We start from the raw sequence: 24,727 nt of genomic DNA, 5'->3' as shown, positions 1-24,727 counted from the left end.
GACTTTGTGGCTGTAGAATCTGACTTTTTGGCTGTCTAGTTGAAACCCAGCAACACCGAGGGGGATGATGTAATCAGTTTTCACTCTGACTCCTAATCCACAATGCCAGTGACTCTATTCCTTAGAAACTGCCTTGAGTCTCCCGGCAACCATGGCTAGGAGGCTAAGATTTTGCCATTTTAATGCTGTGACTCCAGTTTCAACCTGCAGAGGAGGGAGAAATGGAGTTTCATGTTAGACCACACCAGTGGAAATTAATGTTAGACCACACCAGTCGAAATGGATGTTAGACCACACCAGTGGAAATGGATGTTAGACCACACCAGTGGAAATGGATGTTAGACCACACCTGTGGAAATGGATGTTAGACCACACCAGTGGAAATGGATGTTAGACCACACCAGTGGAAATGGATGTTAGACCACACCTGTGGAAATGGATGTTAGACCACACCAGTCGAAATGGATGTTAGACCACACCAGTGGAAATTAATGTTAGACCACACCAGTGGAAATGGATGTTAGACCACACCAGTGGAAATGGATGTTAGACCACACCAGTGGAAATGGATGTTAGACCACACCAGTGGAAATGGATGTTAGACCACACCAGTGGAAATGGATGTTAGACCACACCAGTGGAAATGGATGTTAGACCACACCAGTGGAAATGGATGTTAGACCACACCAGTGGAAATGGATGTTAGACCACACCAGTGGAAATGGATGTTAGACCACACCAGTGGAAATGGATGTTAGACCACACCAGTGGAAATGGATGTTAGACCACACCAGTGAAATGGATGTTAGACCACACCAGTGGAAATGGATGTTAGACCACACCAGTGAAATGGATGTTAGACCACACCAGTGGAAATGGATGTTAGACCACACCAGTGGAAATGGATGTTAGACCACACCAGTGGAAATGGATGTTAGACCACACCAGTGGAAATGGATGATGTAGAACCTGTCTTTTGTTTGTAATTTATTGACAAGCCCTAACAGTTATTAAGAGGCTTTGAACTTCACACATGTTAGTTTTATTGGGTATTTGAAATACCCATTTATCTTTGGGATAAGTTTGAGTATATGAACTTAGAAATGACCATTATGAATTTGGTTAAAGTTTGAATGATTGTTGTTCCTTGCTCAATAATTATCCAAACAGTTTACATCACAGATGAAATTGAAAGAAAGAAGCCATATTAGCCATCCACAAACTTATGAAGATTATTTTCATGAAAGCATAACACACCAATTAAGTAATTAATTAAGCAATTAAGTAAATCAATTAACCAATCAGGAATCGGCTAATCAACCAAATTTACCAATAGAAGAATGAATAGAGGCGGTCCCAGTACTCACACTGCCCAAGTTGACCTCTCTCTTGCCGCCTCTGGAGAACTGGCTGGACAGATGGTAGATCATGGTCCGCCCCCGCTTCCTGGCTTCGCTGAAGTGAGAGCTGCCACTCTTCCTGCTCCGCCTCTTATCCTCTGAAATGTTCAATCACACAGTCATCTCCATTACGACTTCCATCTGTTTTTTAACATGCTTGTGTCATGTCACAAGACAATACAAGTTTACAGCTTGGTGTCTATATGATTTAACTACTCAAACAATATCTTTGAATTTAACAAAATGGCTGGCATAATGACTGGCATAATAAATAAATAATAATGACAAACAGGAGAACATTGCGGAGATGAAAGCGGAGGGGGAAAAGATGGTAAATCATAAATCACATCCAAACCAAAAGGAAAACAGTTTTTGGTGAGAGCAATTTTGAAGCTTGGCCTACCTTCTTTCTTGTGATGCACTTTGCCGTGTATGTCAGTGATATCCTTGAATGAGAAGAGGAATAGGACCATCTCCCCCTTCTCGTTCTTTATGGGCACAATGTCCAGCAGGCACCAGAAAGAGGTCCCTGAACAAAGCAAAACAAACAAAGATTCATTGAGAAAAAAAATGTAGGACATGATCCATGAGCTTCCTTGCATCATTACATGTAATGAATAAATAAATGAATGAAAAATGATACCGCGAAAAAATGACGTTGCTAAGATTAAAAAGGGTACTGCTGGCATTTCATTAATAACAGTGATGAAGCAGATAAAGGTTCAGAGCATTGCCCTTAAGAAAACAACTCTTGCAACCGATTGCTCACATTAGCTAGCTAAGCTCTCTTGGTCTCCTTAGATAGAGTTGAAACCATGCAATAGATGTCTAAGGTTAACTTTTTAGGGATAGGGGGCAGCATTTTCACTTGAATTGCGTGCCCATAGTGAACTGCCTCCTACTCTGTCCCAGATGCTAATATATGCATATTATTATTAATATTGGATAGAAAACACTCTGGAGTTTCTAAAACTGTTTGAATTATGTCTGTGAGTATAACAGAACTCATATGGCAGGCAAACTTCCAAACAGGAAGTGGAAATTCTGAGGCTGGTGTTTTTTCTACTCATCGCCTATTCAAATCACAGGAAGATATGGATTTGTTTGGACTTCCTAGACCTTCCACTAGATGTCAACAGTCGGTAGAACGTTGAATGAAGTGTATACTGTGATGTGGGGCCGGATGGGAGGTGTTTCAGTCAGTGGTCTGGGAGATTGCCAGTTCCTGGTCACGCGCATTCCTCATGATATCGCCTTGCGTTCCATAACTTTTACAGACATGAAGGAACGCTCCGGTTGGAACGTTATTGGATATACAGTGGGGAGAACAAGTATTTGATACACTGCCGATTTTGCAAGTTTTCCTACTTACAAAGCATGTAGAGGTCTGTAATTTTTATCATAGGTACACTTCAACTGTGAGAGACGGAATCTACAACAAAAATCCAGAAAATCACATTGTATGATTTTTAAGTAATTAATTTGCATTTTATTGCATGACATAAGTATTTGATACATCAGAAAATACAACAACATGATACAACATGTTGATACAACAACATGATTATCTACTTAGTTTGACAAGTTTATCCGACCTGTGATATATTTTTGAAGTTTTCGTCTGACGTTATGCGTGAGTTGCACGAGCGTTTGGATATGTGTACTGAATGCGCTATCAAAAGTAGCTATTTGGACATAAATAATTGACATTATCGAACAAAACAACAATTTATTGTCGAAGTAGGATTCCTGGGAATGCATTCTGATGAAGATAATCAAAGGTAAGGGAATATTTATGATGTAATTTCGTATTTCTGTTGACTCCAACATGGCGGAGAATTGTTATTTATATTTGAGCGCCGTCTCAGATTATTGCATGTTGTGCTTTTTCCGTAAAGTTTTTTTGAAATCTGACACAGCGGTTGCATTAAGAACAAGTGTATCTTTAATTATATGTAAAACATGTATCTTTCATCAAAGTGTATGATGAGTATTTCTGTTATTTGACGTGGCCCTCTGCAATTTCTCCGGATATTTTGGAGGCATTTCTGAACATGGCGCCAATGTAAACTAAGATTTTTGGATATAAATATGCACATTATCGAACAAAAAATACATGTATTGTGTAACATGATGTCCTATGAGTGTCATCTGATGAAGATCATCAAAGGTTAGTGATTCATTTTATCTCTTTCTGTTTTTGTGACTCCTATCTTTGGCTGGGAAAATGGCTGTGTGTTTTTTGAACTTGGTGGTGATCTAACATAATCATATGTTGTGTTTTCGCTGTAAAGCATTTTTTAAATCGGACACGATGGGTAGATTATCAAGATGTTTATCTTTCATTTGCTGTATTGGACTTGTTAATGTGTGAAAGCTACATATTTCTAAAATATTTTAGAATTTTCCGCACTGCCTTTTCAGCGGAATGTTGTGGGGGGGTTCCGCTAGCTGAACGTGTGTCCTAGAAAGGTTAAGGCTGAGTTTAGCCAAAGTAGCAATTTAGTAGCAATTCAGGGTCTCTTGCTTTATTAGATCTGTAGACACCCAGACTATCAACACACTTTCCATTCAGTAATTAGCAACACAGTGGTTCACACAATTTCCTGTGTACGGTTTTGGTCTCTGTTGAGGGAACATAGCTTATAGTAAGTCTGTTTCTGAGGTGGGAGAAGCTCTTAGTGCTGTGTTCTGTGTGCACGCGTTACATCTTATTGTGGGGCCACAGGACAACACTGGCAATTTTCTAAGAAATTAGTTTAGAATCCTACTTAAAATTCAGTCATTCACAGGCTAGTGTATGTTCACACATGGACACACACACACACACACACACACACGCACTCACACGCACACTAATTCCTTGAGAAAAACACTGCAACCCTATTAAACTGACTGCATAGATTCTCGTCCATATTTCCGTCTCTGCTTGCTATTAGCTCCTTCCATCGCTCATGGGTTACAGGCTCACCTCTGTCACAGCTTGAGCTCTCCAAATTCAGACCTGACCTTGTCCAATCTCTTCACTCAGGTAAACTGCTCAGGTTGAACTCTGTCAATAGCATGGTGCATTTTGTAGTATGTAGTATGGTGCTGATTTCAAATACTTTATCGATGCTTGAATGAGTGTGCCTGTTTTAATGGACTAATAGAGTAGTCCCAAACTGCAAACCCCACCCATATGGCACTCCAGGCAAACGCTCCAAGCAAACGCTCCAAGTATTTGAAAGATTTCAAATAGTAGCTGAACCCAGGTCTGCGTCTATGCTCGTGGATACACTCAATCATCGCAATAGAATATCTAGAACAGACATCCCCATTAAATAGAATAGAATTCTATTTCTACGGTCTCACTCTCACCGTTCTTCTTGTAGAAGTGGACCTCAGTCTGGAACTCCTCTCGTCCCTCCAGGGCCTTCTCCATCTGCTGGGCCACGTGCTCGCTGGTGTCGTTGCCGTACAGGAAGCGGCAGCTGCACTTCTTCTGCATCACCTCGGTGCGCGCGAAGCCCGTCAGCTCGCAGAAGCCGTCCGAGCAGTAGACGATTGGGTAGCCGCGGTGGCCCTGCGCGTTGCCCAGCAGGAAGTTGCTGTCTGTGGGGTCGAGGAAGAGAACAATAATGTTTGTTAATCAGGAGTGTTTGGAAAGAACTGTTTGGTTCTTGCATGGGCTATATAGACTTACAGTAATAGGTAGGCCTATGCCTGGCTAATAGGTAGCAATTCCTGGCAGACCACCAAGCACCTACCCTTTCATTCTATCCACACCTCGCTCTCCATCTACCCCCTTTCTTTTTCCCTTTTTTTCTCTCCATCTCATCAGCACCATGGACAGTGTCAGCCTAAACAGTACAATAGTAGTCTCGCAGAGCATTGGTGCTGTATTCAAACAGTATGGCTAAATTCCAATAATCTCCCCTTTCACTCCAAGTCTGCACGTGTTCACTGCAAAAGCATTGGATTGTTGTATGCATGGGCAAGAGGGACCAGTCGTTTACCTTAAAATCCATTAAGGGAAGTGAGCAAGTGCACATTTTGGGAGAAAGTTGAAATTTATTGGGATCACAACCTCTATTAATTTAGCTATGCCTGCAGGCTCTACCACCACAGATGACCAAACACCAATACCTCTGCCCAGGGGATCAACCCATTCCTGTACATGTAGGGATCAAATAACAATATGTTCACATATGCCCAGTGGCAACAGACATGCTCCCCCCCCCCCCGTATTCCAACAGAATAAAATAACTGTGCACCGTAAGCAGTTTGTGGTGCCAAAAAGCATCAGTCAAGTACACCTGACTGTGTCTGGCATAACTGGCATTTACATCATTTAAACATCTCGGTGTTGAAGTAAGGGCAGGGATTTGGATTTACACTTTAGGTCTACATGTCCATTAGGCATGTGACCTAGGTTCCTTGAGGAGGAAGGCTACAATGTTTCCAATGTAAAAACATTCAAGTCAAAAGACTGAATCAAGGCAAGCTTGACACACACCACCAGCGATTCAAAATTCCAGAGGGAGTAGGCTACACTCGGAGGAGGAGTGCAAGAGCACGACGAAGGAGAGCTAAGCAGCTGACGACAAGCTTTAGACAAACTAGCGCTTTAATTGCCCGTCCTCGACAGTCAGGAAGCCGTCCACTGGGGATTTTTCAAAGTGGTGACAGCCTTCACGGGCGTGCAGCGAGCGGCAACAAACCCGCCACAGAGGAATTACATAAAGAGAAGCAGGCAGCAGCCACCGGATCCACCGCCTCGACACCGGCAGTCAATGGAAGTTTCGTGGCGCACGTTTCCTGGCAAGTCTTGAGAACCTGACACTTGATTGGCTATTTATGGCCCTTTGTGAAAGAGTCTGAATTGGTGGATTAAAGTGGTTCGTTATGAGGACACGCTGACTGTCAATGTTTTATCGTTTTGTAGCTATAAAATGTAAGAAAACGGCACCTCACCAAACAAGTTCAAAGAGTGTCAAACAATGAGCGTCTACTGAAGCAATGCCAATAACTCCTGAGGTCTAGAGAGAAACACTGACAACGTAACAAATACTATAGGCCTCCATGTACTCTTTACATGCTACCTTGTAGTCCTAACCGTCAAACACTATATACATGTAATAGAGTAGGCCTATAGACTACAGTTTGTTTTGCTAGTTTGTTTTTGCTAAACTCAACCCTTTACATCTTCAGCTTATGCAATATGGTCTAAGAATACATGCACTAACTCTAGTCAGCAGTATCTCTATATTGTCTCCCAAGTGGGTCATGGGTACCCCATAAATCACAGTGTAAGAATATCTTGGCACCAAAATGTTGAGATATTCTGTACTGTAATGCATTTTTCATTCTCTGATACTGACTAACCATGCTCACTTGCGCTGCCATCTTTAGTGTCGGATTTGCAACTTTCTTCATTGATGCAACTGCCCCAATTTAATCAACTGTAAATACAAGAAAACCACACCGCTGCTTCACTCCGAATGTTAATGTTGTTAAAATCACACACACCACAAGTTCCTCTTGTGGATGTTGTCATTGGGTATTGACACAGATATTGACCTGAACACACCTATCCTTAAAATCACAGCACAGAATAAAGATTGAGTGAACCTGCATTGTGGTTGTCCTTTAGCTGTGATAGATTGAATTGAGCCTGTTGGAGTATTTTCAGAATCATTTTTGTTGTATTGTTTGCTAGCTAGCTAGTTAATATAACTTGTTTTCTCCAAATGTATGTTAGCTAGTTAAGTTATGTTATGAATATAACTAATCTGCTGTCGACATCAGATTTGAGAGCACTTGTTAGCTCCAAAAGTAGTGTGTAGCTTTGACTGCATGCTGACAGTGCATGCAGAGCCATCCAGTGGCTAGCCACACTACAAAAATTCCTGTGAAGCAATTTTATTGACAGTCCACCACAACATACCCGAGTCTCATTATCAGCAAGGTGTAGTATGTGTTTAATTTAATTGTGTATTAAAAACAAGTTTGAGATCATTTTGAGGGGTTTTCTTCAGTGGTTTGACTGAGGAATTAGGATGCCCGGAAAAATATTGTCAGAGTTTGCAACAGAAAGGCAATTGTTGTCAATAAAGGCTTTGTCTCACAAGCTGTGTTAAGCCTGACAGTGTATGCCACTGTCTCATGTCTGAAAATATAAATTTACTTCACTACTAAGCTTCTTGAGAACTAATATACTGTAGGCTACAGTGTGGTTATCTCTAACATCACTGCCAACGCTAGGAAAAGAGGCAGTAGTTGCCTCACAACAGAGAGGGGCCATTTTGAAGTCTGATAGAAGCACACTGACAAAGCACCCAAAACATAGTGGAGTACAGCATACAGTTGAAGTCGGAAGTTTACATGCACCTTAGCCGAATACATTTAAACTCAGTTTTTCACAATTCCTGACATTTCATCCTAGTAAAAATTCCCTGTCTTAGGTCAGTTAGGATCACCACCTTATTTTAAGAATGTGAAATGTCAGAATAATAGTAGAGAGAGTGATTTATTCCAACTTTTATTTCTTTCATCACATTTCCAGTGGGTCAGAAGTTTACATACACTCAATTAGTATTTGGTAGCATTGCCTTTAAATTGTTTAACTTGGGTCAAACGTTTCGGGTAGCCTTCCACAAGCTTCCCACAATAAGTTGGATGAATTTTGGCCCATTCCTCCTGACAGAGCTGATGTAACGGAGTCAGGTTTGTTGGCCTCCTTGCTCGCACACGCTTTTTCAGTTCTGTCCACAAATTTTCTATGGGATTGAGGTCAGGGCTTTGTGATGGCCACTCCAATACCTGCAATGACTGCAACCAGGTGCTTCCTGTAGTTGTTGATCAGTCTCTCACATCACTGTGGAGGAATTTTGGCCCAGTCTTCCACGCAGAACTTTAACTCAGCAACATTTGTGGGTTTTCAAGCATGAACTGTTTGTTTCAAGTCCTGCCACAACATCTCAATAGGGATTAGGCCTGAACTTTGACTAGGTCATTCCAAAACAAGTTTGTTGCTTTTTAACCATTTTCATGTATACTTGATTGTGTGTTTTGGATCATTGTCTTGCTGCATGACTCAGCTAAGCTTCAGCTTCAGCTCACAGACGGATGGCCTGACATTCTCCTGTAGAATTCTCTAATACAGAGCAGAATTCATGGTTCCTTCTATTAAGGCAAGTCGTCCAGGTCCTGAGGCAGCAAAGCATCCCCAAACCATCACCATGCCTGACCGTTGGTATGAGGTTCTTAATGTGGAATGCAGTGTTTGGATTTCGCCAGACATAATGGGACCCATCTCTTCCAAAAAGTTGACTAAAGTTTGCCAAAAAACAACCTGGAAGCACCTGCATGATCAACAAGACTCTTGGAAGAATGTTCTATGGACATACGAGTCAAAACTTTGGAATGGCCTAGTCAAAGTATAGACCTAATCCCAACTGAGAGGACCAGTTCATGCTTGAAAACCCACAAATGTCGCTGCGTTAAAGCAGTTCTGCAAGCCAGAGTGGGACAAAATTAGTCCGCAGCGACATGAGAGACTGATCAACAACTACAGGAAGCGTTTGGTTGGAGTCATCGTAGCTAAAGTTGGCACAACCAGTTATTGAGTGTAAGTTGGAATTTACTTTCCACACAGGGGCATTGGGCATCATTTTGTTTATGTTTTTTTTTTTTATGTATGTTCCCTTCATCGAATTTTAGGTTTTGGTTGAAGATCTGACAACATTCAGTATCAAAAATAGTATCAAAAATATAAGTGTTTGTGTGTGTGTGTGTGTGTGTGTGTGTGTGTGTGTGTGTGTGTGTGTGTGTGTGTGTGTGTGTGTGTGTGTGTGTGTGTGTGTGTGCGCCTGTGAGCGTGACTGTGTGGGTGAGCGTTTTTGTGTGTGTTCCGCAGTGCCTCAGTCCTTGGCCATAATCCTCTTAAAGATGCACTATGCAGAAATCACTCCTCCATTTCCTGGTTGCTAAAATTTTAATAGTTTATGTAACACAACAAGCAAGTATAGTGTAGAGAATCATTATACCATCTAAACCGTCGTGAAATATTTTTCCATGTACAAAAATACTTTATTTTCAGCTGATTGAAGCTGGTGTACAAAACCGAAAGTAAAAGATGAAAAAATTAAATGTAAGATTGGGAAGAATAGAAATAATGTACATAGAAGAGATCTACCGCTTGTTAGACTTGCTTTCAACGAGAATGACATATCTATAACACACATTTCTATGTGAATTTGGTCAGGGTTACCCAAAAAGTTACATATTGCAGCTTTGAAGATCTTCCTTCAAGGATCTTGCATCTATATAATTGAATTACACATCTGTAAGGCACAGAACTGTAGATTGGAGCTAGATTCTAATGGTTACAGCAACAGACTGGAGCTAGCTGCTAATGCTAACAACAGGTCCTGTGTAACTCAGTTGGTAGAGCACGGCGCTTTCAGTGCCAGGATCATGGGTTTGATTACCGCTGGAGCCACCCATACAAAATTGTATGCAGGCATGACTGAAAGTCGCTATGGATAAAAGTGTCTGGTAATTGTCATATGTTGTTATTATTATTATTATTATTATATTAACAAACTGGAGCGTGGTGCTAATGCTAACAGCAACAGACTGGAGCTAGATGCTAATGCTAACAACAACAGACTGTAGCTAAGCTAACAATAGGCTGGAGCTAAGCTAACAACAGGCTGGAGCTATGCTTAGAGCAAGAGACTGCTATTCACCTTATACATACGAGATGCTAGACTATATAGAGTCAGCCAGTGTGAATGTGATACTCAAAGCACACAGGAGGAGGGCCATGTCACAAAAGCTCATTTCAACTCTTAGTGAAAAATGAGCAGGCTCGGAGCAGCATTGTGATGCATGTAATTACGCTGCTTAGCTGGGTACGTAGCATTCTCCCTTGTCATTAGCTGAGGTTAATGTTATTGTCTCGTTCAGAATGAACATATTTGCACCGCAAGCAATGACCTGCACAATTGGCCAACACAGAGTTAACGCAATGCCAGTATCAATCGATCATTCAATGTAAAATCAATTAACCAATCAAAATCAAGGTAAAATGACCATATCTAGCTAAATGTATTTAATCTAAAACAGACTGTCTACTCTGGAGCTAACCTGGTACTACAACACATTCTTCATCCTTAAAGCAGAATACCACCGAGGATGGTGTTTCTATTATCTCATCCCTCAGCTTCAAAGACACTGACACACACACAAAAGTGCACGCACGCGCACACACACGCACACGCACACACACACACACACACACACACACACACACACACACACACACACACACACACACACACACACACACAGGAAGAAACAGAAGTAGCTAACCCAATCACTTCAACTGTCTACTAGCTGTCATAGGCAGCTCTTCTATTCAACCCTTAGTGCTGGCCCTCAGACCCCATTCATCACCCAGTTAACAATGACGCCACCTGGTTCAATCTACTGACGCCGCTCGCTTTGTCCCCTCTTGGTTTATCTGCCTACCGCCTTTCAAGGAAAAGTGTGCGGGGAGAAATGAACTAAGGTCTTATCTCGGCTCACAGCTGCCCCATAACCATGCTACCCACAGGGTGATTGCTGCCTCCCTGCCTACCGCTACTGGGGAGGTCAGACTGGAGAGTTGACACAGTGGAAATACACACATGAACAAATAAGCACACACAAACATATACACACACCCACATATTGAAATACACACTCACAGCTGCAGATACGCACACACTTTCAGCCGTGGGCACTGTGCCACCCAGAGGGTTTCTCTCAAGTAGCAGTTCGCGGAGCCTTTGAAAGCTCTGGCGTCCGGTGGCAAGCGCTTCCAACATCGATTGCCTGCGGTAGCCTCCTCATCTATTTTATTGTGCTTCTGCACATAACGAAGCAAACAAAGTTCTAAGGGAAGACCACTCAAAGGAAGAAATTAAAAGCCATCTTTGACAACAAAAATTATCAACTCTTACAGTGAGGCTATTGCAACAGGCCTACACAAATTCTGAACTATACAGACAATCTGGATCATGTGAACAAGTGACTCACTCATAAAAATGTATTCTAAATACCGAAAAGGCATTGAGAAATTAACTCAGTTGCCCTCTGTGTTGTGGTTTTTAATTAAGAAGGTTTGGCTTGTTTGGCCCTGTTACGTCCGTCGTCAATTGAATGAGACCAAATCTCAGCGTGGAAAGTGTTCATCGTACTTTTACGGTTCGGGACGTAGACCCCGCTCCGCTCGCTGATCCCTCCGCTTCCGTGGAACCGGACCGTGGACCGTCGCCGGAGGAACCGGACCATAGATTGGAGACCGTCGCCGGAGGCTCCGGACTGGGAACCCTCGCAGACGGCTCCAGACTGGGAACCCCTGCTGGAGGCTCTGTGCCGCAGACCGTCGCTGGAGGCTCTGGACCGCAGACCGTCCCTGGAGGCTCTGGACCGCAGACCGTCGCTGGAGGCTCTGGACCGCGGACCGTCTCAGGAGGCTCCTGACTGGGGACCCTCGCAGGCGGGTCTGGACTGGGAACGCCCGCTGGAGGCTCTGGACGGCAGACCGTCGCTGTAGACTCTGGACGGCAGACTGTCGCTGGAGGCTCTGGACCGCGGACCGTCGCTGGAGGCTCTGGACCTCGGGCCGTCGCTGGAGGTTCCGGACCGCGGACAGTCGCTGGAGGTTCCGGACTGTGGACCGTCTCAGGAGGTTCCGGACTGTGGACCGTCGTAGGAGGTTCCAGACTGTGGACCGTCAGCCGGAAGCTCTGGACTGGGAACTGTCGCAGGAAACTCTGGACTGGGACCTGTCGCCGGAAGCTCTGGACTGGGACCTGTCGCCGGAAGCTCTGGACTGGGACCTGTCGCCGGAAGCTCTGGACTGGGACCTGTCGCCGGAAGCTCTGGACTGGGAACTGTCGCCGGAAGCTCTGGACTGTGGAGACGCACTGGAGGCCTGATGCGTGGGACCGGTACAGGTGGCACCGGGCTGATGACACGCACCTCAGGGCGAGTGCGGGGAGGAGGCACAGAACGTACTGGACTGTGGAGGCGCACTGGAGGCCTGATGCGTGGGACCGGTACAGGTGGCACCGGGCTGATGACACGCACCTCAGGGCGAGTGCGGGGAGGAGGCACAGAACGTACTGGACTGTGGAGGCGCACTGGAGGCCTGATGCGTGGGACCGGTACAGGTGGCACCGGGCTGATGACACGCACCTCAGGGCGAGTGCGGGGAGGAGGCATAGGACGTACTGGACTGTGGAGGCACACTGGAGGTCTGGAGCGTAGAGCTGGCACAACCCGTCCTGGCTGGATGCTCACTTTAGCCCGGAAAGTGCGGGGCGCTGGCACAGGACGCACTGTGAAGGCGCACTGGAGACGCGGTGCGTAGAACCGCATAACATGGTGCCTAAACGGTCACACGCTCCTTAAAGCGAGTGCGTGAAGGAGACACAGGACCTACCGGACTGGGGTGGCGCACTGGAGGCCAGATGCGTGAAACTGGTGCATATGACACCGGACTAGTGTCACGCTCCTCAGCACGCCCGCTCTGCAGCGCTCTCAACGCCAACACCTCTCTCTGGAATCTTTCGTTGAGTTCCTCACTCGACTCCCTGACTGGCTCTGGTTCACCCCTCGGCTCCGCCGACCACTCCGTGTGCCCCCCTACAAAAAAAATTGGGACTGCCTCTCGGGCCTCCGTCATGGTTGCGAATCCCAGAGTCGTCGTTGATCCTCCTTTGCTGCCTCCGCCTGCTTCCATGGCAGGGTCTTGTCCCCTGCCATAATCTCCTCCCATGTCCATGATGTACCCCACTCCCTTTTCTCCTGGGCCCAGGATCCCTGCTCCTCCTGGCCACGCTGCTTGGTCCTTTGGTGGTGGGATCTTCTGTTACGGCCGTCGTCAAATGAATGAGACCAAAGCGCAGCGTGGAAAGTGTTCATCGTACTTTATTAGATGACCACCAAAAAACAACAAAATACAAAACGAACGTAAAGGTCTGCAAGCTACACAGCACCTATACAAAATCAAGATCCCACAAACTAAGGTGGAAAACAGGCTGCCTAAGTATGATCCCCAATCAGAGACAACGATAGACAGCTGCCTCTGACTGGGAACCATACCCGGCCAACAAAGAAATAGAACACATAGATTGCCCACCCAAATCACACCCCGACCTAACCAAAAAGAGAAATAAAAAGGCTCTCTAAGGTCAGGGCGTGACAGGCCCCTCTGGAAATGGCTTTGAGGTTCATGCCTTGACCCTTTGGAGCGTAGAGAGGAAGTGAGGGCCTCCCCTGCTCCAGGCAGCCTAACACACTGACACTGTCGTTTGGAGATAGACATCATAAGCGTATTCACGACTGGACAGGAATCGCACATCAAAGCTACAAGATAAGAAAATGAAAGCGAAGGAAAGGAGTACAGTGCTTTTATGATAACCTTTAGTGTTACGGCTTCATCTGATCTTGAGAAATGACATAGAGCACCTGGTATCTCCTCCCAGTCACTTACAGTAGTAACACAGCAACAGACAGACAATAGAACCATCAATCAAAGCTTAGGGCGTCTCAAGAGATATCAGCCTCCTTACTTTAGGCTACTCGTCCACCTCTATTGCTTGTGCAATATAGTGCTCTGTAACGGGACTTGTTTCCTACAAAGAATAAAGATAACTCTATCATAGATTTATATCATTCATTTGAAGGGGGAAGGAAGCTTGAAAATTGGTCATGTGGACACACCTAATATTTGATAAGATAACGAACACATGTATTTCCTGTGGTAACTTCTTCCTTGGATTGATTTTATAACCTCTCCAATGCAAGGCTGCTTTTACATCAATTGTTTATGTGCTCGGTCAACGTTTTTTGGGGGGCACTTGGGGGCTCGTCCCAGATTGTAATGAAAATAACAAAAAAATATGTAAATCATCACGTAATGATAATATTAATGGGTTAAGACATTTTTTTCATTTAGATTTTTTCTTCTTCCTATCAATTAAGTATTTACAATATACTGTTTCATTACCCAAGGCTCACAATCACAATCCCTGATCAACGTTATTGGATTTGCGCTTCATGCTCAGAAGACAGCTTCTGAGCCTTCGTTATCGTAGTTGACTCACTGCTGAGAGAAATACAATTATGCCCTTCTATTAACAACTATGCCAATTACACACGCTAACATCAACTCTCTTGTACTACAATTACATACTTAGTCCTTTTAGAAACATTAAAGCTCCAACTTATTTGTAGTTGATGGTCTGATTAGGGTTATCAATCATTTTCCAATGGTACCAGAATCTTGGGTAATTTTTGTATTTAACAGGTCATCTGTGGTAACTCTGGCAATTTATTTTAGTCAGTTAAGAACAAATTCTTATTTTCAATGACAGCCTAGGAACAGTGGGTTAACTGCCTTGCTCAGGGGCAGAACGACAGATTTTTACCTTGTCAGCTCGGGGATTCAATCTTGCAACCTTCCGGTTACTAGTCCAACGCTCTAACCACTAGGCAACCTGCCGCCTCACTTGAATACTTGAATAACTTTTAAAACATGTATTCATATATAGTATGATTTTTAAAAAATATATCTGTGTCCATATTGTTCATTAGTTTCTAGTTGCTAGACCATATGGTTCAAGAGAAAATAGCCTAATTAATGAAAGAAGCATCTAATCAACAATGGCATTATTTTCAATTAACTCTGCAACTCTTCCAACTATCGTGTTTTTTCATAACTGCCACTAATTTGGCACCAAAACATTTACAACAAAGACATAATGACATCGTAAAAAAAAAAGTCTGTAAAAAAAATGAATATAAAGAATACAGTATTTCATGCTGAAATCCTCATATTTAATACCAATGGTATTCACTAAGTTGATGGTTTATATATAGGATATTGTTTTTCAGCGTTTTCGTTACATTTATTATTTAAAAATAATCATATTTGAATATTTTATATATATTTAGATCAGAAAGTCAGAGATAATTACAGACACCTGTGATAATCTGAAGTACCCAAAATGGCCACTAGATGTCTCATGATAAAATCATAAAATCCTTTAAAGTTACCAAAATTCGGGTAGTTTACTGGTAAACAGAACTTTTCCAGTAATATACCTTCCCTTTGCTACCCTTGGTCTGATACAGCATGTAGAACAGAGGCGTTGTCAGGCAACACAACAGTTCAGTGTTACAAAGGGTGACTGGGGGAAGATGGAGTGAATCGACAACAAGCAGCAACACTCCTGTCCCCCTGGTATTAGTTTACAATGAGACACAGCCTCCCTGTCCCTGGAGTCTCTCCACTAGGTACAAAACAAGGAAGACAGCCCATGCAGAAATTACACTGTCTGGCATGGCAGCTCAGAGCACAAGAACTGTTACAGTATACAGCTCCATTGAGATGTTGCAACTGCCTGGGAACAGTGTTGTCAAGTCCAACGATCAAGCTTATTTATGGTAACATAATAATTCATTTAATATTTACTGGCTCATTGCATCTATCATCAAGGCAAGCACAAAGTAGTAAAAGGAAAATATATGTCTAAGCCTCTGAAGACAAACAGAAAGCTCTCTTAACCCAAATAAAATATTAAGAACACAATTCTAAATGCAACATGCAACAATTTCAACGATTTTACTGAGTTACAGTTCATATAAGGAAATCAGTCAAATCGGGCCCTTTTCAAATCAGGCCCTTTTCAAATCAGGCCATAATCCATGGATTTCACATGACTGGGCAGGGGCACACCCACTTGGAAGCCAAGCCCACCCACCAGGCCCAGCAAATCAGAATCAGTTTTTCTCCACAAAAGGGCTTTATTGCAGACAGAAATACTCAGTTTCATCAGCTGTCCGGGTGGCTGGTCTCAAACGATCTCACAGGCGAAGAAGCTGGATGTGAAGGTCCTGGGCTGGTGTGGTTACACGTGGACATACTGCCAAATTCTCTAAAACAAAGTTGGAGGCGTCTTATGGTAGAGAAATTAACATTAAATTCTCTGGCAACAGCTCTGGTGGACATTCCTGCAGTCAGCGTGCCAATTGCACGCTTCCTCAAAACGTGAGACATCTGTGGCATTGTGTAGTGTGACAAAACTGCACATTTTAGAGTGGCATTTTATTGGTGCACTGTGTAATGATCATGCTGTTTAATCAGCATCTCGATATGCCACACCTGTCAGGTGGATGGATTATCTTCGCAAAGGTGAAATATTCACTTACAGGGACATTAACAAATTTGTGCACAAAATTTGAGAGAAAAGCTTTTAGTGCACGTGAAAAAAATTCTGGGATCTATAATTTCAGCTCATGAAACATAAGACCAACACTTTACATGTTGTGTTTATATTTTTGTTCAGTATATGTGTAAAATTAATATATGGGCATTTCCAGGTAAAAGGACTCATGTGAGCACCAACGTGTGGAGTTCATAGGAGCATGTCAAATTGGGTGTCAAATGAAAGCTAAGAGTCCATTTGAATAGATTTTTTGGGCATATTTAAGGCAAAAATATGGAAAGGGGGTCTTAGAAAACATCTACCAGAAAAAGTCTTAAAGGGTATTAGAAATACATCAAAACACAATAATATTGGAGTAAAGACCCCTGCGACCCAATATCAACACATATTGTGTTTTGGAGAAATGATTTGCCTTGTGTACAGTGCATTTAGAAAGTATTCAGACCACTTGACTTTTTCCACATTTTGTTACGCTACGACCTTATTCTACTACACACAATACCCCACAATGACAAAGCAAAAACAGTTTTTTTTAATTTTAGCACATTTATAAAAAGAAGAAACTTAAATATCACATTTATATAAGTATTCAGACCATTTATTCAGTGCTTTGTTGAAGCACCTTTGGCAGCGATTACAGCCTTGAGTATGACGCTACAAGCTTGGCACACCTGTATTTGGGGACTTTCTCTCATTCTTCTCTGCAGATCCTCTCAAGCTCTGGGCTGTGTGGTTAGAGTTGTTGTCCTGATGGAAGGTGAACCTTTGCCCCAGTCTGAGATCCTGAGCTCTCTGGAGCAGGTTTTCATCAAGGATCGCTCTGTACTTTGCTCCGTTCATCTTTTCCTCGATCCTAACAAGTCTCCCAGTCCCTGCCACTGAAAGACCTCTCCACAGCATGATGCTGCCACCACCATGCTTCACAGTAGGGATGGTGCCAGGTTTCCTCCAGTTGTGACGCTTGGCATTCAGGCCAAAGAGTTCAATCTTGGTTTTATCAGAACAGAGAATCTTGTTTCTCAAGGTCTGAGAGTCCTTTAGCTGCCTTTTGGCAAACTCCAAGCGGGCTGTCATGTGCCTTTTACTGAGGAGTGGCTTCCGTCTTGAGCTCAGTCACAGTCACCATCGGGTTCTTGGTCACCTCCCTGACCAAGGCCCTTCTCCCCCGATTGCTCAGTTTGGCCCTTCGGCCAGCTCTAGGAAGTGTCTTGGGGGTTCCAAACTTCTTCCATCTAAGAGTGATAGAGGCCACTGTGTTCTTGGGGACCTTCAATGCTGCAGAAATGTTTTGGTACCCTTCCCCAGACCTGTTCCTTGATACAATCCTGTCTCTGAACTCTACGGGACAATTCCTTCGACCTCATGGCTTGGTTTTTGCTCTGATATGCACTGTCAACTGTGGGACCTTATATAGACAGGTGTGTGCCTTTCCAATCAAGTTGTAGAAACAGCACAAGGATGATCAATGTAAACAGGATGCACCTGAGCCCAACTTCGAGTCTCATAGCAGAGGGTTTGAATGCTTATGTAAATAAGGTATTTCTGTTTTTTGTGTATATTTGTTTGCAAAAATGTCTAAAAACCTATTTTCGCTTTGTCATTATGGGGTATTGTGTGTAGATTGATGAGGGAAAAAATTATTTAATACATTTTAGAATAAGGCTGTAACGCAACAAAATGTGGAAAAAGGTCTGAATACTTTCCAAATGCACTGTAAGTTTAAGAAACATTTCCCGATATTTCCCAAAAATCAGTAACAGAATTACTGCAATTGAATTGGCTACAATGGGAATGTATAGTAGTAAAAAAACACAGTTGTGTCACGTGCTACAGACCCCCCTTCCACTTGCATACTACTATGTTCAGCTCATAACTGTTTCCTTTCTTATTCTGTCATCTGGTGGTCAAAGCAAGTGTGAAAACAACCCCTCCCTCCCTCTCTCCCTCTCCCTCTCTCTCTCTCTCTATTTAATGTCAACTTTCCCAGCTCTTACTGACACCTGCCCATAAGCCCCCTCTCTTTCCATTTACTGTAACCTGCATCCTTACCCACTGAGCACCGACCGACACTGGATGTCCATGGAAATTGAAAAGTAGTTTAAATTTGGTCAGATCCCCCCGGCCTTGATTTCAACATCCACAGACATCGTTTTTTGATATGGTCCGGACTGGTTTTAACTTCAAAGTTCACAAACATAGACATGGATGATTGGTTCAGATTTGGTCCAGTCCAGACCAAATCTGAACCAATCATAGACATCTATGTTTCACAAGTTTGGAGAGCACAGTGCAGTACATTAGAGCACAGTAGAGTACAATAGAGTACAGTAAAGTAAATTAAAGTTAAATAAAATTGAGTAGAGTATTGTTCACTACAGTCCTGTGCTGTACTGTACAGTAGAATATAGTTTAATACAGTAGAGCATACTAGAGTTGAGGACAGTATAATGTACTGTACTGAACTATACTTTACTGTACTCTAGTGTACTGAACACTACTGTACTGTTTTGTGCTGTACTGTACTCTACTGAACTGTACAAACTTGTGAAACAGACGTGATTGGTTCAGATTTGGTCCGGTCCAACCAAATTTGGTCTTGTTTGGGGGTGGAGCTCATTAAAATAATAACGAGTGTGTAGATTAGAATAATACCCAAATATGCAAAGGAGGATATTGCATATTTCAACCTTTGTGTACCTATTCAGGCTATATCACCATGAAGAAGGTGATATTCATATCCATAATTATGCATTTCTGTATAGTACAGATCAGGGACCTATGATGTAATTCCGTTACCGGGTGTAAATCCACTTCACTTAATGTAGTTCAATAACCAAAATAGATTTTTTTCAAGGTCAAGGTGTCAAGTCATAGCTGATACCCCATTCTTTCTGCAGATATCTTTTCATCTTATTTCGGAGCAGATATTTAAAGACATGCTCTGGAACTTTGGAGACTACTAAGTACAGTCGTGGCCAAAAGTTTTGAGAATGACACAAATATTAATTTTCACAAAGTCTGCTGCCTCAGTGTCTTTGGATATTTTTGTCAGATGTTACTATGGAATACTAAAGTATAATTACAAGCATTTCATAACTTCATAGGCTTTTATTGACAATTACATGAAGTTGATGCAAAGAGTCAATATTTGCAGTGTTGACCTCTGCAATCCACCCCGGCATGCTGTCAATTAACTTCTGGGCCACATCCTGACTGATGGCAGCCCATTCTTGCATAATCAATGCTTGGAGTTTGTCAGAATTTGTGGGGTTTTGTTTGTCCACCCGCCTCTTGAGGATTGACGACAAGTTCTCAATGGGATTAAGGTCTGGGGAGTTTCCTGGCCATGGGCCCAAAATATCGATGTTTTGTTCCCTGAGCCACTTAGTTATCACTTTTGCCTTATGGCAAGGTGCTCCATCATGCTGAAAAAGGCATTGTTCGTCACCAAACTGTTCCTGGATGGTTGGGAGAAGTTGCTCTCGGAGGATGTGTTGGTACCATTCTTTATTCATGGCTGTGTTCTTAGGCAAAACTGTGAGTGAGCCCACTCCCTTGGCTGAGAAGCAACCCCACACATGAATGGTCTTAGGATACTTTACTGTTGGCATGACACAGGACTGATGGTAGCACTCACCCTGTCTTCTCCGGACAAGCTTTTTTCCGGATGCCCCAAACAACCGGAAAGGGAATTCATCAGAGAAAATGACTTTACCCCAGTCCTCAGCAGTCCAGTCCCTGTACCTTTTGCAGAATATCAGTCTGTTCCTGATGTTTTTCCTGGAGAGAAGTGGCTTCTTTGCTGCCCTTCTTGACACCAGGCCATCCTCCAAAGGTCTTCGCCTCACTGTGCGTGCAAATGCTCTCACAAATGCTCTGCTGCCATTCCTGAGCAAGCTCTGTACTGGTGGTTCCCCGATTCCGCAGCTGAATCAACTTTAGGAGACGGTCCTGGTGGTTGCTGGACTTTCTTGGGCGCCCTGCAGCCTTCTTCACAACAATTGAACCGCTCTCCTTGAAGTTCTTGATGATCCGATAAATGGTTGATTTAGGTGCAATCTTACTGGCAGCAATATCCTTGCCTGTGAAGCCCTTTTTGTGCAAAGCAATGATGACGGCACGTGTTTCTTTGCAGGTAACCATGATTGACAGAGGAAGAACAATGATTCCAAGCACCACCCTCCTTTTGAAGCTTCCAGTCTGTTATTCGAACTCAATCAGCATGACAGAGTGATCTCCAGCCTTGTCCTCGTCAACACTCACACCTGTGTTAACAAGAGAATCACTGACATGTTGTCAGCTGTTCCTTTTGTTGCAGGGCTGAAATGCAGTGGAAATGTTTTTTTGGGGGGATTCAGTTCATTTGCATGGCAAAGAGGGACTTTGCAATTCATCTGATCATTCTTCATAACATTCTGGAGTATATGCAAATTGCCACCATACAAACTGAGGTAGCAGACTTTGTGAAAATTGATATTTGTGTCATTCTCAAAACTTTTGGCCATGACTGTATTTTTTAAACCTCCTTTTTTGGGCTGGATGTGTCAATGTGCAGTTCATACATACATAATCTATGAGCAGAATTACTGTCTTACTTCAATTAGTCATGAAATCTCCAGTTTGAAAGATACTATTTTCTGGAAGCTGTGCTTCACTCCATTCCATTTATTTTGTTATCATGAAGAACTCCCCGGTCCTTAACAATTACAAGCATAAACACAACATGATGCAGCCACCACTATGCTTGAAAATATGGAGAGTGGTACTCAGTAATGTGTTGTATTGGATTTTCCCCAAACAAAAGACTTTGTATTCAGGACAAAAAGTTAATTGCTTTACCACATTTTTTGCAGTATTACTTTAGTGCCTTGTTGCAAACAGAATGCATGTTTAGGAATATTTTATTATGTACAGACTTCCTTCTCTTCACTCTGTCATTTAGGTTAGTATTGTGGAGTAACTACAATGTTGTTGTTCCATCCTCAGTTTTCTCCTATCACAGCCTCTCCAGCAACTGAGTTAGGAAAGATGCCTGCATATTTGTAGTGACTGGATTGCTACACCATCCAAAGTGTAATTAATACTTTCACCATGCTCAAAGGGATATTCAATGTCTGCTTTTTTTACCCATCTACCAATAGGGGCCCTTCTTTGCGAGGCATTGGAAAACCTCCCTGGTCTTTGTGGTTGAATCGGTGTTTGAAATTCACTGCTCGTCTGAGGGACCTTACAGATAATGTGTGTGGTACAGAGATGAGGTAGTCATTCAAAAAATCATGTTTAACACTATTATTGCACACAGAGTGAGTCCATGCAACTTATTATGTGACTTGTAAGCACATTTTTACTGCTGAATGTATTTAGGTTTGCCATGACAAAGGGGTTGAATACTTATTGACTTAAGACATTTCAGCTTTTCATTTTTTATTAATTTGTAAAAATAGCAAAAAACATAATTCCACTTTAACTTTATGGCGTATATTTAATCAATTAAAATTTTAAGCTGTAACACAACAAAATGTGGAAAAAATCAAGGGGTGTGAATACTCTCCGAAGACACTGTAGCTTAAAGCCAAGATGTATAACTTTCAGTTTGTCGACAAATTGCCACACAGAAATACACAATAATGAGACATTATAAAAGCTCATACATCCTTATACCAAGTAAATAAAGCATATGATGACTTTAAATAAAGTGTGACAATACTACACCTACAATATTTTTCTTCCATGCAACATGGTGTTTAAAGCTTCATCTAGGCGCAGAGGTCTAAACACAGACAGTGTGACAGGTTATATGGGTGACAGTGGAAGCACAGCAAAATAGATCATCCATTCACGTTTATACACTGTGCATTGCAAAAAACAAATTCTAAATGTTATACATGGAAGATCCCAAAACGTATTTTATAAGACAGAGAGAAACTCTTCATACACATTGTTTCGGCCCTCCAAGATCAAAACGTGGTGTGTTTGCATAATTTTTGTTTTGGACTGAATAAATATTTACTTGTGAATCTATGATTTTTGCATTGATTGTTGCAGCAACTTGCCTGTGTTTTAACTTGTTTGCAGATCCACTGTAAAGCACTTTGAAAGTCGCCATGTAATTAAAAGCACTATGCCAAAAAATCTATTATTATTATTGTCACTTATGAATGTCTTCCAAAAGTGGACAGGCATGTTTTGAGTAGTGGTAGAGTACTACAGTACACTACAGTATATTCTGATCAAAACGTGGCGTGGACAGGCATGTTTCATTACAGTACAACTACAGTACTATGGTATACTAGGGTATATTAGGACATACTACGGTATATTAGGGTGTACTCACGGGTGCCATCGAAGCGGGTGGCGATGGTGTCCAGAAAGGTGTTCTGGGGGGCCAGGAGGCCCTTCATCACCGGCATGTTGGCCCTGATCTAAGGTCAGCGATGGTTCCCGCAATGATCACACCATCCCAGAGGCACCAGGGTGGTGGGTCCGCTGAGGCCTCTCAGGGATTACAGGTGGGTGCGGGGCCAGTCCGGCAGTGTAGCGAGGGGAGAGAAGCACATCTAAAAGAGGCCACCGTGGCGGAGTCCATCCACGCAGAGTCCCAGTTGGGTCCCTCCACTCTGATCTTAGGGTGGAGTCGGTGATCAGAATCAGTGTAGAAGTTCAGCCGGGTCCTGGCGCTTTTTGGTGAGCGGCGAAGGTATGTCGAACGATAGATCAGAAAAGGGATCAAGTTGAATGTTCAGGTGTTGTCGAGATCCAAAAGATACCTGCTGTACTTGCTCCGGTGCGTCTCTTCAGGTGCTGCTGCTCGCCCTCTCCCAAGCACCAGTCCAGAAGTTGTAGCCTAAGTCTTCCTCTTCAGTCCAATGGGGCTGTTTACCACTGGAGAGAGAATCCACAAAACGGCAAGGCGTCTTTCTACCTCTCTCTTTCTTTATGTGTCCCTCCCTTGTTCCCCCCCTCTCTCTCTGTTCTGCTGAGTTGCTGTGGCAGGCAGAGCAGTTACATCTTCGTAAGCCTTCTCATTCTGCCCCCCCCCCCCCCCCCCTCTCTATCTCTCTCTTTCTCTCTGCACTCCCTCTTTCATCCACTCCTGTGGTAGCTCAGCCAATGAGATTCTTAGGTTTCACACGGCTGGCATTCTCTATAGAAACCTGGTCTCGTCTGGGGGGATAAAGAGGGGGGTGGGGGGGACTCCTCTAGGAGTGGGCGTTGACAGGACAATTCCAGCCTGTACTTCTGCTATCAACCCTCAGGTGTTGTCTACGTGTCTGACGCCTGGGGAAAGATAGATTACCTGCTGGGAGATCAATAAAAGGCTATTGTATTCTATTTCACCATATTTTATTGGACTATTCTCCTATATTCTCCTACTATTCTCCTATAGTGATGAGAGGCTGCTCTTGGACACATTTTGGAATCAATGAGAAAAATATTTTTTATGCCTTTCAAGATTTTATGAATATGCGTATTGCAGTTATGGGAATTACTGTATTATGTTGTGTCTTTAATGAGGTAGTGTAAACAAGTAAATCGTTTTGGAACACATTTATTGGCCTAAAATTGACAATGTTATTCCAGGGGGCTTTTCGGAAAAAACGCCTTTATTTAACCGTAACCATGGTACCTCAATTTGTTAGTGTATTATCAGTGAGTATAGTTCAGCATACCATTCCTATAATACCTGTTCCTTGTATGCCTCATCATCACTTGTATGATAATCTCATCTGTTCTCTCTTGCACCCACCCTGTCCTTCCAAGGAAATTACCGGAAGGAAAGCCGCTGGAAAGGTATTAAAAGGATAAACCGGGAGATGTTTTATAATGAAGACTTGAAGCTAAGCACATAACTAACCGCAGATCTTAATTCACTCTGACCCATTGGTCAAACAGAATTCCCGCTAGAAAGTATAATAGCTTCTGAAGAGGATGCATTCTGAAAAGAATACCAAAACGGATCTTTTTGCCTGTAGCATACTTTTTTTTGTATTAAACTAGAGTCTATGGGTGTTATTATGGCATCTCATATGAATTAAGGGAAATGGAAAATTATACTGA

General features: G+C 42.9%; 1 protein-coding gene across 1 annotated transcript in view; it reads right to left on the bottom strand.

The window, feature by feature from the left end:
* kcnh4b (potassium voltage-gated channel, subfamily H (eag-related), member 4b) overlaps window positions 1-23,612 on the bottom strand; it is a 59,488-nt gene extending 35,876 nt beyond the window's left edge. Inside the window, exons 1-4 of the mRNA XM_071392365.1 lie at window positions 23,004-23,612; window positions 4,761-4,994; window positions 1,804-1,929; window positions 1,368-1,498 (exon numbers count right to left, since the gene is read on the bottom strand). Coding sequence (XP_071248466.1) covers window positions 1,368-1,498; window positions 1,804-1,929; window positions 4,761-4,994; window positions 23,004-23,079 — 567 coding nt within the window. The 5' untranslated portion in view covers window positions 23,080-23,612. The remainder of the gene's footprint in view (window positions 1-1,367; window positions 1,499-1,803; window positions 1,930-4,760; window positions 4,995-23,003) is intronic.
* Window positions 23,613-24,727: the final 1,115 nt, after the last annotated feature.

Source organism: Salvelinus alpinus, chromosome 3 (assembly GCF_045679555.1).
Source record: "Salvelinus alpinus chromosome 3, SLU_Salpinus.1, whole genome shotgun sequence".
Taxonomy (NCBI): Eukaryota; Metazoa; Chordata; class Actinopteri; order Salmoniformes; family Salmonidae; genus Salvelinus; species Salvelinus alpinus.
The sequence above is the reverse complement of the archived record's forward strand: the minus strand, read 5'-3'. Positions and strand labels throughout refer to the sequence as shown.